We start from the raw sequence: 19,986 nt of genomic DNA, 5'->3' as shown, positions 1-19,986 counted from the left end.
GTTAAATTAATGTCAGTGGCTATTAAAATTGAGTGAATAATTTGTGACATAAAATGTACTGAATACATTAAGGCTATATGAGCCAGTAGGCTTTTCAGTTTTATTTACCATTTGTCAAAATCTAAGAAGCCTTTTGCAAATTTGACTATCTTATATCCCTTAAAAGTTTGATTACTTGCTCATTTGACTGTGTTTATTTAAGTTACAGTTGGTTTCCTTATCGAGTGAAAACAGCTTTTCCAAATTTAATATGGAAGGAAATATTGTAAATTGAAGATAAAAATATCTTCATATCTGCATATGTGAATCCACATGCTGACTTGTTTTCATTATGTTTCCTGCTTGAGCCCACAAATATATGACAATTACAGCAAGATAAAGCAATGTATCTAACAGAAATACCAGACATAAATGCTGATTTGTCCAATCTACAGTTATATGTTTTCTTATAACATTGTCCAATTGCAATCAAAAATTCTGTTTACATTTAATCAACCAAAAGAATCTTAAAATTTCTCTAATTTTCATTTCATATCGAATAGTGAAATAGGTCACACAGTATAATTAGAGAAGCTCCAAATTTTTGAAAAACAACTAAGCTAGGATTGAATCTAATTTTTAAAGTGCATTTTACAAAGATAAATTTACAGAAGTATATTCAGCATATACAACACTTATAGGTACTTAATAACATTCAGTCTATTTAATAAATATCTGAACTACAGCCAAATTTCCTTGATGATAGAAGATATTAATAACATTTTTTTCCTTGGGCAAGTATTATAGATATTTTGTTTTCAGCAAGGTGGATCCATTTCTATTTATCAAATATTCTTAACCGCATGCTCTTTAATGCCCTTTGATGAATCTAAACTCTATTGAATTAGATTGTTGACATTAAAATTTTGGTTAGCTTTCAAACAATACCTATATATATTCATGGATGTTATAGAATAGGGAGACTCCAAAGTAACCTTTAACAAAATGTAAACATTTCTAGGGAATCCCTTTTTTATTTTTGTGCTTAGCTTTTCAAACTTTCCAAATATGAAAATTTTCATGAGAAAAGCACACCCAGACACTAACTAAAATCCTAATACCAATTAATTATATTTTGTTAACACACTAATAATAATAAAAAACCAAGCATGCAATCATGCTGTTAAATGGTGCAGAGATGACATGTGATGTGAAATAAAGGTAACAAAGCACTGTGCCAAATTTCCTAACAATTGTATAAACTAGAAAAATATATTTCCTGATTAAAGTGTCTAACCATCCTCTATTCATCTTGAGCTTACCTTACATTGGCAGGATGGGCCGTTGTTAGATTAACCAGAGCCGTAGCAGCAGCTTCCTTTACCTCTTCATTTTCGCTGCTTAGCAACTGAACAAGCTGGGGAATTCCTAAGAGAGGAGAATTGTAGGCAGTTTTAAATTAACTATGGAAATCTTGTAAATTGGTAAATATTTTCTTTTGGATCATAATTCCATTGTTACCATAACTATTTACCTAAAGCTCCAGTGGTTTGTTTACTAGCTAAATTCTCACACATAGCAGAGATGGCTTGAGAAGCAGCTATTTTGGTTCCTTCGTTATCCGTTCCCAAAAGAGTGATAAGACATTTTTCAACTTCTTGTTCATTCAAGATCTTTCTGTTTTCAGCTGTTTATAAAAAAAATAACAATAAGTCATCATAGATACTAACCTTCAGTTAAATAAGATGGTTCATGGATTGAAAGAAAGCAAAATATCCATTTCTATGCAGATATTGTTGCCGGCAAATATTAACATTACTATATTAATGTAGACTATTAAAATATTAGCCTTTAAACAGAAATCAAGCATGGTGAAATCTGCAGAAATAAAGTAATCTTTATTACAAAGAAATCTATATTTCTAATCAGGAGCTTTAACTAAGTGGGTTTGTAATATTAAAGAGTATGTCCACTTTAAACAAAACATGCATCTGTAGCCCTCAGATCTATTCTCAGTAGGTTACAATGCTTCCACTCAATTAGTGCTAATAGGAGCCATGTGTATGGAAATTAAAAGGTCATTCTTCCAGTAGAGATACTGTGTATTTGACAGTTGCAGTGCTAATCAAATTAATGCACAGCCTAGATACAATGGAACAGTGGTTAAAAAAGTGTTTTATTCCTCTTTCTCGGATCCCTTTACTTTCCATGCAAGTCCAGACTAAAAAGGTTGTTAATGTGCCCAGTTCCATCACCTGATGCTAAGCATTTATGTGAATACAGTATACTTTGACATTATTATACTGGTGTATTCTTCTTGATGTATTTAATGAAGTCAAACTAAATTCTGTACTCATTCAGGATTAGAATGAGTGGGTTTGCCACCCACAATTCTTTCTAAAGTGATGAATAAATTGCAAAGATTGCCTGCTCCCAATCCCATCCATATCATATACTATTAGAATGTGGATAATTCAATACTACCGTTAATGTTATGTATTCTAGCTAATACCTAGAAAGGCGTTATTGCTTTTAACTTAGCTTTGAAGAATGGGAAAAATAAATATCATATATTATTAATTTTAATTCCAATTCATTGCTAAATAAAAATAAAAACCATAATTGTTAAATGAAATAATTATTTATTGCATTTAATATATTTAAGCTATAGGAAGAATAATTTTTGTGTAAAATAATTATCCAATTGATTCTGATAGCTTTATTCCATTTTCAAGATATAGTAAGGACAAGTAGCTCTTAAAAACTTTCATCATAACTAAAATGTTATATTGGTGAGAAAGACACAAAACAGGCCATTATTGGTGGTAAGTACACTTTGGGGGTCTTTTAAATTATTGATGCATTGTTTTAATTTATAGTTCAGTTGAATTCTCAGGACATCTCAATGGTTTTGTTCTCGTTTGTTCCTTTATTACTTAACCTTTGATGGCATATCTCAAATTTCTCTGTCCCTCCCCAAGGCAGTTATTTAATGGATGCTCGTGGGGACATACTAACTTGACAGTTTGGCAATATGAACCAATAGATTCATTCTGGAATGGAAAAAAATGGCATTCTTAAAATAAATCTTATCTTTAGCTTAAAATATTTCATATATTATAATAAGAAATCAATATATTTTTCATTAGATGCCTATCTACTTCATGTGCTCAGATAATTTTACTTTTATGCAGCTAAATAGGGATTTTTGTGGATGTCTGTTTTATGTAAGACTACTGAACAAAAGAAAGCAGAAATAATAATAGCAGCCATATAGCAGCAAGCACGCTAGAGAGGGCATTAATTGGGATTACAGATTGGCTTGTCTCATAATGGACTTTGCCTCTGGCTTGATGCTTGCCAAACTTGTGTGTAATCCCTAGAAGTGGTCTCTAGAGGATTTTCCATTCTTCAATCATTTGATTTTGATATAGCAAGTTATACTGCATTTACGTTCTTGGTATCTGGAACAAAAGTACATATTATGTTCTTGTTTTTCTTGCACAGAACAGTCAGGATAAAAGGATATTTGAAATATTCATTGCTTTGATTCTGAAATTTGAACAAAAGGAAATAAGATGAACTTTTTCCAAGCTTAATAAAATAAGCTAATAGGATTAAAAGAAAATTAAAACCACAGAAAAACTAAGATTTTTTAGTGACATTAAGATGATAGCACAGTATTGTTTCCATTGAACAAGACTGAAATTGTCCCAAAGATTACATTCAGTTGAATGTAGAATGAACTATTTATCAAATTAGTAAAACTTGGCTGGATACCACTTAGTAAAAGTAATACTAATACTAACAATTAGAATAGTATGATAACAACAATATAAGATGAAAATTACTCTTCATGCAAAACAAATAAAAATGGATACTTGTTTAATAGTTTTGTTCAATATATAGCCAAAAGAAACTCTGAATTAATTCAAATTCATTCTCAGAGTAAATTAATTTATCCTCATATTAAGAATTACTGCCTGGAGGCTTCTATGGTTTTTATACTTTATTAGTGATTACATTCTGGCTTGTTAAAGTAAACCCAGATTTTCCAAAATACTGTCTGCGGTTATTAATGGGGAGTTATAATAAAAGTCAAGATAGTGGCTTTAATCATAGAGCTGTAACCATCATTTGGACTTTCTTGGTTCCCCGATGATGCCTACTGAGCTTCAGGTTTCAACTGATTTTATTTTTATATTCTTTAAACTAAATACTATACTATAATAGTACCTGAAACATTTACTTTGAGGAGGTAAACAGCATCCTACAAAGTTAGGAGAATGTGGAGCAATCTCATCCTTTTCACCTTCTGTTAAATCAGTGAATTTATTTTAGTGGCCATGCACACTATGGTAGCCATTTTATAAAACCCTCATAACATTGCTGACCGAAAAGGGTTGGAGACTGTATTAAATGGTGTAATAGTATATACCTAAACAAAAAGGCAGCATGAGGTTCAGAAATGAGTTCCTCAGTTATTCTCCTCCACAGAAATGAGAAAAAAACCCAACTGTTTAAATAAGCCAATTTCATTTTGTATTATCTAAGGATGGAGTATTTAAAAATAGAACAGCGTTTCTAAAAATCCATTCTTTGCTTCGTGCAACTTTGTCAGATTTCTTGGAATGTGAGACCAAGTCCTCTTGACTGCATGAATAGAAGGCATCAGTAGGCTTTACAACAGCAGCGTCACTTGTTCACAAGACACCTGAGATCTGAGGCCTCAATACTTTTCTTTTGCTGTGACTCCTGGAGCCTTCTTCTACAACAACCCCTGAAAACTGTCAGTATATTCCTTCCATTTTGTGGGAGGAAATGCATGATAACTGTAGACCTAATCCTAAAATAGACCTAATATATTAGCGAAAACCAAAATCCCTCCCTAAATATCTGCTTCTATGAATGGGCCTGCTTGTTTTGCATCAGCTGTCTATGACCTGAATGGAGACTTTTCAAAACCAGTTGAAATCCAGAAGGGAACAAGAGAGGGATGTGCTTTATCTTCTTTATTATTTATTCTAGTGGTGAAATAGAGATATTAGATCAGATAACAGAGCAAAAGGTCCACAAATAAAAGTGCATAATTATGCATTTGCTGACAATTTGGTATTAATTGTGCAAGACCCGCTAGAGAACATTGAACATGTTACGAGGAAGATTAAAATGTTTGGAGAAATAGGAGGTTAAAGAATAAATAAATCAAAGACAACAGTACTGTCTAAGAACATAAAGGTAGAAGATCAAAAGAAACTGGAATTTAGAATTGGCTTTGAAGTCATGAAAAAGGTATAGTACTTGGTGGTGACTATTACGAGGAAAATTCTAAGCTTTATTACAGTAAAATGTGGAAGAAGATAAAATTGGATTTAAATAGTTGGCAAAAATTAGATGTGTCACTAAGGGAAGAATTTCAGTAATTAAAATGAATATACTACTTAAAATGTTATTTCTGTTTCATACTATACTGATAATGATTAACAATTCTACTTTCAAACAGTGGCAGAAAGATATATTTAAATTTATTTTGCAAAAAAAAAAAAAAAACACCCACCAAAAAATAAGTATAAGCTGCTACAAGATTCTAAAGATAGAGGCGGTCTGAGTTTGTCACATCTTAGATTACAGTATATTATGATGCTTGTTTGTTATGTTTAAAAGTTTGGATAACTTTAAAAAATTAAAGGCTGTTAAACTTTGAAGATTTTAATTTGAGATTTGGGTGGCATGCCTATCTGTGATATGACAAACTAAAAGTTAATTCTGGTTTTCAGATTCATGTTATTAGGCAATTGATTGCACATGTATGGTGGAAGTATAAAAGATGATTAGGTGATAAGGTGTCACTTTGGCTATCACCTCATGAAGCGCTACGACAGAGATGATTTTGGAATGTAAATAGATGACATATCGAGATTTATTGATATTTGAAAAAGAGGGATTTAAGGTAAGAGAACAACTAGTAACTGAAGGATTTGCTTGTGAGTTTAATTATTATAGAATTTTTGAAAGATTTAAACTTGATAAAAAAATTTTTCACAGGAACTAAATCTGAATTAGATGTAAATTAATATTCTGGAGATGACCATTTGATTTCTAAAATATATAAAATGCTATTCAAGATGAATCTAGAAGATGAATATGTTAAAGAGTATATCGTAAAATGGGCAGATTTTTTTGGGTATAATATGCTAGATAAATGGGAGGATGTATGGACGAAGGAACTAAAATTTACATTAAATTATAGTTTCAAACAAAACTTTTATAAAATGATACATGATTGATACTTGTCCCCAGATAGACTAGCGAAAATGTATGAAGGGATTTCTAATAAGTACTGGAAAGGTAGTCAAAATCCAGGTTCATTTTATCATATGTGGTCATCTTGCAAATATATAAAAACATACTTGATAAATATAGCAATGACAATGGAAAAATATTTAAGATACAAATATTAATAAAACCTGAGGTTTTTCTTTTATGGAAAAGCCAATTGAAAAACAATTTGGGGTACTATTCCTTCACATGGTGACGGCTGTGAGGATTGTATTTGCTAAATACTGGAAAGAAAAAGAGATGCCGACTATTGAAAAATGGATTTTGAAATTGACTGAAATTAGCAGAGATGGTGAAATTAAGTGCTTTGATGAGAGATAATGGACTAGAGATAATAGACTGGAAATTGTTTGTGGGTAGTTTTATATATGTACATATATACACTGTATTTTTTTGACTATAACACACATTTTCCTGCACCCTGAAAGTGGGTGGAAATGTCTGCGTCTTATAAAACTAATGTTGCCAAAGCCCTGTCCACCCGCTGCCCACCCGCTGCCGCCACCCTTCAGCCTCTGCCTGCCAACAATTTGCCACCTTGCAGCAAACAGCCTGGTCAGCTTCAGCACAGCTGATTTAGCACGAACAGCTGATTGGAGGTTGGATCTGCCTCCCCGAATACCTCCAATAAACTATTCCAGGCTGTGGGGATCACCGCCACCCATCGCAGCCACCATCTATTGCCATCTCTGCATGCCCCAGGTGGTGGCGATCCCTGAAAATGGGATGTGCAGAGGCCAAAAATGGGCCATGCATAGGCTGAAAATGGGGTGCACAGAGGCCAAAAACGGAACATGCGGAGACTGAAAATGAGGTGCAGAGAGGCGGCCTTAGGTGGAGACAGCGATGGGCGGTGATGGCACCAATGGGTGTCAGAGATCTCTGCAGCCCGGAATGACTGATTGGAGGTATTCTGGGAGGCAGATCTAACCATCAATCAGCTGTTCATACTAAACCAGGCTGTGCTGAAGCTGACCAGGCTGTTTGATGTTTGCTGCAAAGAGGCAAATTGCTGGGAGGCAGAGGCAAAAAAAAATCTTGTTTTCCTTCCCAAAAGTTAGGTGCGCCTTATAGTCTGGAGTGTCTTATAGTCCCAAAAATATTGTATATATTTTGTATGTATATTTTGTATACACACACATAGATAAATATTTTTGTAAAAGGGAAGGATAATTTATTGCTTTTTCTTTTCTTTCAGAAATCTGCCAGAGTGACATGTTATATGTTAAATTGACTATTTTCTTGAATTCATTTATTATATAGTAAATTCTAGGAATACTCTTCAAAAATACTTTTTATGTAATTAGCTTTTTTATTCCTGCTTTTGTGGTTAAACACTGAAACTAAAATATGTATCAGGTTGAAGATCTATGTGGATAATAATATTTCCCAGAAATAAACTAGTTAAATAAAATAATAAACATATATTGTCCCATTAATATCAGCTTTCAATAGACTATGATTAGTTCCTAAAAATAAATCTACAATTTGACTTGGTTAGCCAACAGAGGAGGCAGTAGAGAAAAAGAAATAAAATTCACAGAACAAGGTTTCTTGCATTAGAAATTATGTACAACAAATATACATAAATTAAAATAATAATGTGAGAGGTGCTAGAAATAACTAATAACCAAGAGATGGTTGAAATAAGAACTGTCTAAGTCTGTCACAGCTTATGTCATCAGAGTCCCTTGAGAGACTAAGAATCTTATTACAGACAATAAGAAGTACATTATTCTCTATATTATTACATTTTGCTATATGGCACTGCTGTGCTTCAACTGCAGCTTGACAAATCACAATATAGATGCCACTCTAAGACATATTTAAACAGCATTGTCATGCTGAGTGTAAGTTATTTCCACCCAGTCTGCTTGCTTCAGAATTCCATGGTGGATTCAGGAGCAGTGAACTGGTCATATAAACAAAGAATTACAAAATGGATCATTATAAAAGGGTAAAGGACGAGGTTAATTTGCTGGGGACAGCAATCTATAAGATATTTTGAGACAAGTCATATCTTAAAAAGAACATGTCTGTATCTTAATTTATTCAGATTACATAATGATGCTAAAGAATCAGTCTTGTGAAAGAAAAATATTTCCTATGAGAAAATTTAGAAACAAATTCTGAATCTTGGGATGGATTGTTTAATTCAATAGCAAATGATTTATTTGTGAGAACATTTGTATCCACATGTCCTCATTACAGTACATGAATGTACAACATGGTAAAAAAAAAAAAGTGGATGCCACAGCATTCTATACAAACTGTTTGTTTGCCTGTGTGAGATAGATGATTTGTAAAAAAGCTCAGTGGCTTGATTTAAGATATATTCAAGATGGGCCATATCTTCTAAATTTGTTCATCCTGAAGTGAGCCCATTATGTGAATATGGTATAAAAAAATCAGGGAGGGAAGAGGAGGGGAAGGAAGGGGAATGTCTTTGTATTATTTGGAGTATTTCTCTTTACTTCTTATATACTGTAAATCTGTCTATTTACATATATTCTACCTAAATGCAGAGCATATATAACATTTGACATGGTGACTCTGGTTAATTCCATAATATTCAAATATAAAAGCAATTAATTAACTTGCTTCCAAGAAATAAAGAGAGCACCCACCTTACTATTATAAAGACAGTTCTCTAAAACAGTGTTTTTCAACCACTGTGCTGCGGCACACTAGTGTGCCGTGACATAGTGTAAGGTGTGCCATGGGAGAATTACTTTATATATAGTCAATATAGGCACAGAGTTAATTTTTTTTAACATTTTCTAATGGTGGTGTGCCTCGTGATTTTTTTCATGAAAAAAGTGTGCCTTTGCACAAAAAAGGTTGAAAAACACTGCTCTAAAACAACTGGTTTGATGCCTTATGAACTTTGACTCCAAGGAGAGAAATTGAAAAAAATATTCTTAGCAGGTACTAGAATATCTTATCCAGCATTTGGGTATTGTAGCATTTCTCCCTCATCTACAGAATAGTAATCTCAGGCATCAAAACTATCTTGTGCTAACCTGGGATGACAGAGTATGCTTGCAGTCTTATCAAAATGTACTGTATATCACTGCCTTGTAGAGCTAATAAGATGTAGAAGATGTAGCCTCCTTATTTTAGGACACTTGATCAAATTATTAAGTTTTTTAAAAGGCTGTTTTCAAGACACAGGAATTTCTGTAATGACGTACGATCAGCGGCTGCTTTAGCAATAGCTTTTGCGGCATTCTTCTGAAACTCAGTTAGAGTGGAAACTTCAGTAAAGGCCAGTAGCTTTCTGAGACCACCTGTCTCCTGGATCAGTTGCATAGTATCCACATCCTCAAGACAATTTGCCACAACTCCAAGAGCTTCTACATGTAGGTCATTAAATTCCTATAAGTTAAAAAGATGCAGATATTAACGTTGTAAGTATGTATAAAGTTATTTTACTGTTTTCTTTTTTTAATAAATTTTATTTTGTTTGTACAAACTTCACATTTTTGCAACACATTATTTTTTTACCTATCTGTTGTGTATCTATACCAATAAATCTTTTATAACTCTGACTTCATATATTTGTGCCTTTACATTATTTCATACATTTTTTATTCTATATATAATATTCTATATGTTCTATGTATAGCAGTTTTTACTACATTTATGTCATTTTGTATTATAATAGATTAAATCTTTTATAACTATGACTTCATAATTTGTGCATTTACATTATTTCATATATTTTTTCATTCTATATATATTCTATATATTCTATGTATAGAATATGCATACTACATTTACGTCATTTTGTGTCATATTTATTTGCTATAGTCTATCTCATATTTCAATCTTTTAATCCTTTTCCGGTTTTATAGTTGTCTATTGTTTTGTTGATCTTTCTTCCTTTCTTTTTTGCTTTCCTGCTTTTCCCCTACTTTCCTCTAGCCAATTGTACAATAAATCCCATATGGAGTAGTATTCAGATTCGTCTTTTTCTTTTAGTTCTTTCGTGAGCCTATCCATCTCTGTACATTCCAATATTTTTTAAATTACATTTTCTTCTGTTGGTATATAATTATTTTTCCAGTTTTGTGCAAATATAATTCTTGCTGCCGTAATGATGTGTAAAATTAAGTATCTAGTATTTTTTTCATAATTTCCTTTTATAATCCCTAACAAAAATAATTCAGGTTTTAGTGCAATTTGATGTGTAGTAATCTCTTCTAGCCAATCTTTTATTTTTTTCCAATACTTTTTCACAGCTGCACGTCCACTACATATGGTACTATGCTTCATGTTGTTTGTTGCATTTCCAGCAGATAGGTGAACTCTCCTGGAACATTTTTGCAATTCTCGCTGGTGGACGGTGCCATTTGTAGAACATCTTGTACATGTTCTCTCTATAAGTTGTTGCCATTGTTAATTTGTAGTTTATTTCCCAATTTTTTCCCATTGCGCCAATTCTATACTATACCCAAAGTTTATCGCCCATGTTATCATCGTTTCCTTCACAGTTTCTTCTTCCATTTTAAATTTTTATAAGTAGTGATATATATTTTTTAATCAATTTTTCTTCGGTTCCCTGTAAAATTTTATCCAGCTCTTGCGGCTCCTTATAGAATCTGTCCCTTTCCCTGTCTTTTTTATACTTTGCCTGTATTTGTAAATAGGGCCACCAGCCAATATCTATTCCCTCGTCTTTCAGTTCTTGCCTTGTTTTTAGCCTTTCTTGGTTGTCTAATATGTCTTTATATCTTATTATTTTGTTTATGTCTAATACATTCGGGTATATCAGAGCTTCCATGGTAGATAGCCAGGTTGGGATTTTATTGTAATGTTTTGGTTTGATTTTTAACCATGTTTGTAGTAGAGCTTTTCTAATTAAATGTTTTTGGAAATAGCTACGAATCTTGTCTTTCCCTCGGAGATAAAGGCATGCCAACCCAATTCCAAATTATAACCTTCTATTGTTAATAATCTTCTGTTTTTTTTAAATTGATCCAGTCCTTTAACCAGGTGAGAGCTGCTGCTTGGTAATAAAGCTCCCAATCGGGAAGCCCAAATCCTCCTCTTTCTCTACTGTCTTGTAACAATTTTAATTTAATTTGTGTTTTTTTCCTGACCAAATAAACTGTGCAATTAATTTGTTTATGAAAAAAAATTTCCCTAGGCTAATCGGCACCACTTCAAATAAAAATAAAATTTTGTAGCATATTCATTTTAATGATGACAATTCTTCCCATTAAGGATATTTGTAGTTTCCTCCAATTTTCCAGATCTTTCTTAATTTTCTGAATCGTTTTAACATAATTATTTAATTGTTGAGCATTTCCCTGTCAGCCAAATTCCTAGGTACTATACTTTTTTTTGCTATTTGCATTCCCATATTTTTCTCTAATTCTTGCTCTTGTTTTTTAGTAAAATTCTTCATAACGATCTTTGTTTTGTTCTTATTAATTTTAAGTCCCGCTAACTTACTGAATTCCTCTATTTTTTGGATTAATTTAATTCCTGATTTTATGGATCCTCTAATATTAATACCATATTGTCCGCAAATCCCTGTGTTTTATATTCCTCTTTTTAAATTTTTAATCCCTTTATTTTTTGATTGTTTCTCATTTTGGTTAGTACAACTTCCAGTGATAGTATAAATAATAAAGGTGATGATGGACAATCCTGTCTCACTCCTTTCCATAGCTTAACTTCTTCTGTAGTGTCACTATTTATTATTATTTTTGCTGCTTGGGCTGAATAAATTGATTCTATCATTTTTATAATTTTTTCTCCAAATCTCATCATTTTTAATTGTGGGATAATGAAATGCCAATTCAAGTTATCAAAGGCCTTCTGGGCGTCTAAAAAGTCCAGTGCAACTTGTTTGCCCGGATTCTCGTCATAACATTCTAGTGTATTTATAATTATCCTCATATTGTTTTTTAACTGATGTTTTGGTAAGAAGCCATTTTGATCTGTGTGGATAATTTCATTTAATATTTTTTTAATTCGCTCTGCCATTATTGATGTAAAGATTTTATAATCTGCGTTTAGTAAAGAAATTGGTCTGTAATTTTTTATTTGTTGATGGTCCGAATCCTCTTTGGGTATCAATGTTATATATGCTTCCCTCCATGATTTTGGTAACTTTGTTTCTATAAGTGCTTCATTACATAAGTCTAAAATCACTGTTTCTGTCTGTTCTTGCATGGCTTTATAAAATTCTATAGGTATACCATCGGGGCCCAGTGTTTTATTATTTTTTTGTCTCTTCAATGCTTCCTTTAATTCTATCACTGTGATTTTTTTTTGTTTAGCATTTCTCTTCTCTCTTCTTCAATTTCATGTAGATTCCTTGTATTTAAGTATTGTTCGTTACTGTCTTGTAATATATTTTCTTTGCTGTACAGATTCTCGAAAAATTTCTGTACCATTTTTTCCCCTCTTTCCAGTATTGTATGTTTCCCCTTTCATCTTGTAAGTTATGTATTATTCTTTTTTCTTTTTTCAATTTGTGTACTAACCATCTTCCCGGTTTATTCGCATTTTCAAAATAGTTTTGTTTTGCAAATTTGATTGTTTTGGGCCATCTCTTCTTGTGTCATCAAATTTAATTTGTGTTTTATTAATTCTTTTTTCTCCTTTATTTTTGATTCTTGTGGGTTTTTTTGCAGGGCCATTTCTAATTCTTTAAGTTCTTTTTCTAATGTTTCTTGTTTTTGTCTCTTTTCCTTGTTTTTCCTTGCCAAATACGCTACTGTCCACCCTCTTGTAAAAGCTTTTGTAGTATCCCATAAATGATGTTTCTTCTTCTTATTTGATGTTTCTTATTTACATCGTGAAAAAAGTTTCAATTCTCTTTCTATCATTTTTATATATTCTTTATCTTTCATTATTATTTGATTCATTGACCATCTCTTTTTATTTTTTGGTCCTTTCCATGTTATTTTTATTGGGTTGTGATCCGCCCAGGTGTTTGTCATTATTTCAATCTGTTCTGTATCTCTTCTCAATTCTTGGGTTGACCAAATCATATCTATCCTTGACCATGATTTGTGGGGGTTTGAATAATATGTAAATTGTTTGTTTCCTATATTCCTTTCTCTCCATACATCTTTCAGGCTCAATTCCTACACCATTTCGAAAAAGGTAGATGGTAGCATTCTTTTTTTCTTATTTCTTTTGTTACTCTTGTAGTCATCGTTGATATCTGTTATAGCATTGAAGTCACCAATTAGACATATATCCTCATATTATATTTCTGTTATTTTTTGGTAGATCTTCTTGTAAATACTTTTTGGTTTTTATTTGGGGAGCGTATTGCTGTGAGAAGAATTTTTCTTTGTTCTGTTTCTATTTCTATCATTAAAATCCACCCTTCTTATCTGCATTTTTTTTTTTGCATTTATCCATTCCTTGATGTATATTGCAATTCCTCTTTTTTGTGTGCTAAAACAGAGAACTGGAAATCCATTGCCTTCTGCAAACCCATGTACACACACCAGATAGTCAGCTTTGCAAGCAACCACCCTACTGCACACAAAAAAAGCTGTGTCCAGACCCTATTCAGAAGGGCCAGGACACACTATAGCACCACAATGCTAAGAAAAGCATAAGAGAAATAGCTGCTTGACGTCTTTCTCCATAACAACTATCCAAAAAATTTCATATTCCAACACATAGCAACCAAACCACAGCATACCACACAACCAACCATCATGGAAAAATTAACCCTATCATACATAAAAAGGGTGTTGGAAATGACTGCCAGAATCCTCTAATCCCTAGGAATAGCAATAGCCCACAAATCCTCAGCCACACTCCGTCAGGAATTATTCAGAAGTAAAAACAAGATATAGAATGATGAAAGAAACAATATAATCTTCAAAATCAACTGTAACCATTGCAACCAATTCTATGTGGGACAAACATCACATCAATCAAAAACCAGAATCCACAAACACCAGCTAGCAGTCAAATGCCACAATCCCAAATCCTTCATCTCTACCCACATTGATACATACCAAACAACACCAGTTCGATTGGAGCAAAAATAATTGGCCACGCTATCACGTGCCACATTCATGTGTTCATCAAAGCCTATTTCACAAGCAATTCCATCAACACACACATTGACATACAACCAGCCTATGAACCCTTCAGAATCCAAATCAACCGCACAGCCAACCAGAGATAGCACTGACCCTCAATCAACCCATGCAACCCTCCCTACCAACAGTTCACCTCCCAATGACCCTGATCTGATGTAACCTCCCTATCACAAGACCCATCACAAGACTCTCACTGATGACTCACACCTGACCCATTATAAGACCATCACTTGACACCCCCATACCTGAAGCCCTTATAAATAGAAGAATACTGACACTGACATCCCCTAAACTCCACTGAAGATGGTACTTAGCCTGGTAACAAAACATCCAGAAACCAACCCACAAAGCTTGGAGAATGAACTTTCACCTGCAATTAATGTTTTCTGGGCAAGATCTATTTAATCTGTGCATATTTTAATCTTGTATTTTATATTTTAAATGTTACGTCATATAGTACGCCTAATTTTAATTGTGATGATTATGACATGAATAAACAAACAAGCATCTACATATAAGATTAGGCCAAATCATGGTTTGCTAATAAATTCCTATATAATTTTAATGAATATCATATTCACAAATAAATTATATGGTGATTTTGTGTAATATATAAATCAATCAAATAAAATTGTATAAAATATTACACTAAACAAGCCTCACACTGAGAAAATATGCCAAATGTATTGATCTAATGATGTATGCAAATACCGTTCATTCTAGAGGTCCCTTCTAGCCTCAAGAAACCAAGGGAACATTATTCCGTATAATTAGAAAGCACTCATTTTATCTAAAGAAAATCTGTTTACATGTATTCCATTCAATTTATAATTAGTTTAGCTGACATTACTTTAATCGATTAAAGAAATAAAATATCTCATTGAACTCAAAAGTCTTCTTTAATTAACCAAGGAAAAAAACCCTTTTAACAAAAGTATTGTCATTAAATATATATTTCTTCATGTGTAGAACAATTTTTTCTAATGTTCATATTAAGTACTGCATTTTTCATGTGCAATTTCTCCAGTTTGAATTGATTAACTGACTAAAATTCATATCTTTGATGTCTTCAAGGATACCTTAGTTTCCAGTATCTTGAAAAGATGATCTAATCCTTGATTTTCTCTTAGCATCATCCTTGTTTCTTTATCAATGGTAATGGCACCTAAAGTTTTGAGTGCTAACAACTGAATAACTGGGTAGTCAGACTTCAGAAGTTCCAACAAAGGAGGCATTACATTTAATTCGCGTATTGCAGCACGACTTTGAAAATCCTATATTTAAATATCAAATAAAAATAATGTGATTGGGGAAAAAACAATATAAAGCACAATATAATTAGGACTGTTACCAAATGAATAAGTTAGTTCAAATACAGTTTAAACACTTCTTCAACAGATCAAGCATTGAATTCCATGTGTCACAAATTATATATTATACAGAACAAAACTCAGAAATGTTTAGCTTGTAAATACTGTAATTCATCCATGATAAACTTTACTAGAGAAAATTTTTAATATATTGACACAAGACGAATAAAAGAAATGCAGTTTGACCATTTCATATTTGTATGTATTTTCATATCTCTACTTTCTTGTTTTTTTAAATGGCTAAATGTTTTTAAACTGCCTTGCTAAATATTTAAACTTTTTATGATTGTGCTACATTAAAATAGTAAAAGTTACTAGTTAGTAACTTGCTACTATAAGTTTTCAAAATCCATTTTTGTGCATTTTTCTATACATTTTCACTTATCAGTTTAAACAAGCACCAGGTGCAGTTGTCCTGATATACCTTACAATAAGGATAGATAGCCAAAGAATGGAAACAGCAAAATGTGATTCAGAATAAAGACATGCTCTGGTGCCCTAGAAAAGATTGAACTGTGAATTGAATTCATTACAGAGTTGATTCACTTATAACTTGGTCCACAACCCTGTTCAATTGGAGTACTTGGATTTAAGCCAATTTGGTACCATTTAAATCAGGAGAGCTAAAATAACTTAAGTCCCACTGTTTCAGCTTCACTGGATTGTAGATTGGGCTATTAGACTTTGAAAAGAGCTCTTCTACCAATTTACTATTCTTTTGCTAACCAGCATATGGTGACATTAACACTGATTGTGAAAGTAACCAATTACAATAACCTTCCCCCCTTTCTGAAAAGAAGCTGTCAAAATCATTTACTAAGAGTTTAAAAGGTGCAAAATCATTATGTGTTAGGCAAGAATAATACAAATATAATACGTCTTATTCTAAATTGTCATAAATGGACATTTTTATAGCCTTTTATAGAACTTAAACATTATTCCAGAGAGTGAAGAGACAATAGGTTTTATGCATTCTTCTACTGAAAATTATTTCCTTTATAGGCCTTTAAATGGAGTATGTTCCAACCTATACTAAACACATTTAATTAACAAATTTAATCAGAATCAATGAGACTTGCCATTTAGTAAATCACCCTAATTCATTCAAGAGACATCTGACAACAGCTCTTACCAACTGAAAGCAGTAAAACTTTTGTGAGCAAATTTAGTTCTGTGGGCATAGTGATAGCATTAATCATATTTTACCAAGGATGGAAAATAAAAACATGAATGTTTCTCAATGTTTCTTATAAGCCTTCTTATTTTCTTCCTAACTAACTTACGATCAGCAGTCTTATGGATTAAAATAATGACATCAGCTGGGTTAACTGGCAGGGGGAATTCATCAAGCAAACCAACCCATGTCACTATGAAGAGATATGAGGAGGAGGATGCATTTGAAAATAAGATGGCAGGAAAAGTTGAGTAAATAAAATGTGGATTAGCATCCAATATCAGATTCATTTATAGAAGAAGACATTACTTTCTAATGAAAAAGGGAAGGAAATCATCACCTGCACTAGATTATAGATGCATTCCACACAATTCTTCTTAACGTCAGGATCAGGACTTCCTAGCAATCGGATAAGAGGCTCTAGTCCACCTTGCTCAAATATTTGTACTTTACTGTTATAATCAATTGACATATGTACGAGACAAAGGCTAGCAAACTCATGGATGACAACATCTTCTACAAAATATTTAAAAATGACAATGGTCAAACATCCAGTAACAAATATGCACATTTGATAAGCAAAATGTTGATATAACCAATTAAAACCAGATCATAATTAATTATTTTCAAGATTTTAAAAATAAATAGGAGCATATATTTATTTTAAATTATCCAAAAAATTACAGTCCTACAAAAATATGTTGCCAAATGGGAACGGAAAGATTCTATTTTCATTTTTGTATTTTTATGCTCAATGGAATGGTTTTTATAGACGCTTATACCATGTATGTTGTATTGATTTTATATTTTAGGTAAGCTGCTGATAGTCTTTCAATTGCAGGAACAAAAACTAAGAAACAAACAAAAGAATAATTTGAAAAGTAAAGCCATGATTATGAATATATGGAAGTGGCCTTGGGAGACAGAAGGAAAGACAACTGTCATGCAAAAATGTATCTCAATCCACAGAAGGAAAACTGACATGGGGAATTATCTCAAAAGAAAGCATTCCTAATTTTCTGGACATTAAAAGTAAAGAAAGGGGGAAGTACTTTCAGATTTGCAAGGTTTTGTTATTGCAAACTTACAATAAAAATAATATTAGTACTCACTAAGCAACTTATTGGCCATTGTTTCAGAGATATTTATTTAGCCAGAGAAAAGAATGGCCAAGGGCAGAAAAAAACCAACGGGAGTGTGTGCCATTTCTCACTTGCTGCCAATTTGCCTGTGGTGGGACTGCCCCACCTGCCTCTAGGGCAGGACTGATCTACTTGGTCTCCAGATGCTGGGAGCATGGGCAATCTACCTGGCCTTCAGAGACAGAATTGATCTACTGAAAATCTGGGTGGTGGCACAACAATGTGGTAACACAGAAATGACCAAAAATTTGCTGAATTTCAATCCCACAGGAGTCTTGGATCCTAGTTTTGGATGCATTCTGTAAGTTAGCCCATTTGAGGTATCTTGATTCAAAAATCATTGTCATATGATGCACTGTTTTACCCAGTTAAAGGTTACAGGCAGAAGAATTTTAGTTGTATATACAGTAGGTGGTTGGTACTTCTTGTCTGGACTATCTTGAAGGACTGAGACCATGTGATTGGAGCCCTATATTTCTTAATGTGTGTTGTGGCATTAGAGGGACATCAATCATGGCTGAAGCTTCTACTTACATTTTTTTTCACTTTTCCAGCAAATAAGAGAAGCAAGAATTTACCAAAGAGATGCTGCACGTTACCTTCTGGTGCCAGACGAGCTATGAATGCACTTGTGACATCAAGCTGACGTAGTGATTTCTTCACATCATCTATAATGAAGGACATAAAGCAATAAATTCTGTTAATTGAAGGAATACAGTATGTTGTTATGACTAATAATGCAGGCATAATACTATTGTATCATCCTGTAGAGAAGATATGATATTAAAGAATTGGTCTGGAAGAACAACAGAAATAGACTATGTTTCATTTACAGTTGACAGGAAAAAATATATTTCATTAAATCAGTAAAACTAAAAAGCAAACAAACTCCAAAATAGAATTATGTACCTTTTGTTTGCCAAGCATGAGACATATAATATTTCACCAAAGAATGAAGGCCAATGACTAATTTTCACAAAATTACTGATGCCACTTTAAATAGTAATTTGAATAGCTTACACATTTATTTTTAAATAATCAATGTAGTTTTTGTTCAGCAGGATCATCTTATTTATAACAGCACTCTTAATCTTACAGTGTTTTAGTTCCAGTAATAATTTCACAAATTATGAAATACTTTTCAAAAATTCAATATATTGTATTGAAAATCCATACTTTTCATCAAATCATATGTTAAAGCAAACATAACATTTTGTATGTTCTCTTTATGTGTACATTGCCTGCTGTTCTCCTGGCTCTGCTACATATTTGTACAAGGACATAAATGTGATACCCTCATGTAAAATCCAGTGCTGGTACACCTTAACTTGGGTTGAAGATCTATTCCTGATTAGCAAACATCTTTGATTTCAGCTTAGGGCCACTTATGTCCTGAAAGCTTGATTATTTTGACAGATTGTCAAATATTGCTGCTGGATTTTTACAACATTAATAAATACAAGGAAATGGGCAACTTATCACTTTCAATTTTAATTAAATTAAAGTTTACACCAAATAAAGTTCAGTTTTCACCCTGCTCTCGCCTACTTTCTCTACTATGCCCACTTTTTGGAATGAAGTTCATAACAGCACTCCTAAAGGCCAGGGTTGCTTATACTGAAAAAGTTACACGCTCAACTTACTTAATAGTATATTCCTCAAGTCTTATACAGTTTTGTTCTCTCCATATACTTCTTTACATTTTTTCCTCTTTTCAGAACAAAGGTTATTCCATTATTAGAATAGAACAGTTCAAAGTTAACTTTGTTAAACTCAACTATTTTTAGTGTTGCTTAGCATAAACATTAGACATGCAACAATTTCATAATTTACATCGGTTTAATATGTGTTAACAGTTTCACGATGCATAATACTGCCCATGTTTCTAAAGGGAA

The 19,986-nt window shown here is 32.6% G+C and overlaps 1 protein-coding gene and 1 long non-coding RNA gene across 5 annotated transcripts in view; one reads left to right on the top strand and one right to left on the bottom strand.

The window, feature by feature from the left end:
• Nucleotides 1-19,950, top strand: part of LOC148045794 (uncharacterized) — a 58,152-nt gene extending 38,202 nt beyond the window's left edge. For both annotated transcript variants that reach the window (XR_015696334.1, XR_015696332.1), the window contains one exon: nucleotides 18,646-19,950. This is a non-coding gene — a long non-coding RNA (uncharacterized LOC148045794). The remainder of the gene's footprint in view (nucleotides 1-18,645) is intronic.
• The window catches only part of ARMC3 (armadillo repeat containing 3), a 72,006-nt gene that overhangs the window by 28,407 nt on the left and 23,613 nt on the right, over nucleotides 1-19,986 (bottom strand). For 2 of the 3 annotated variants that reach the window (XM_014067448.2, XM_014067528.2), the window contains exons 5-10: nucleotides 18,691-18,759; nucleotides 17,290-17,465; nucleotides 15,485-15,679; nucleotides 9,513-9,696; nucleotides 1,514-1,666; nucleotides 1,302-1,407 (exon numbers count right to left, since the gene is read on the bottom strand). In XM_014067448.2, the coding sequence (XP_013922923.1) occupies nucleotides 1,302-1,407; nucleotides 1,514-1,666; nucleotides 9,513-9,696; nucleotides 15,485-15,679; nucleotides 17,290-17,465; nucleotides 18,691-18,759 (883 nt within the window). The remainder of the gene's footprint in view (nucleotides 1-1,301; nucleotides 1,408-1,513; nucleotides 1,667-9,512; nucleotides 9,697-15,484; nucleotides 15,680-17,289; nucleotides 17,466-18,690; nucleotides 18,760-19,986) is intronic. The other variant, XM_014067604.2, reaches the window with a different exon arrangement.

Source organism: Thamnophis sirtalis, unplaced genomic scaffold, assembly GCF_051295495.1.
Source record: "Thamnophis sirtalis isolate CommonGarterSnake01/CBP01778 unplaced genomic scaffold, rThaSir2_p1.2 scaffold_4, whole genome shotgun sequence".
Taxonomy (NCBI): domain Eukaryota; kingdom Metazoa; phylum Chordata; class Lepidosauria; order Squamata; family Natricidae; genus Thamnophis; species Thamnophis sirtalis.
Note: the sequence above shows the minus strand (reverse complement) of the source record. Positions and strands in the feature narration are given on the sequence as shown.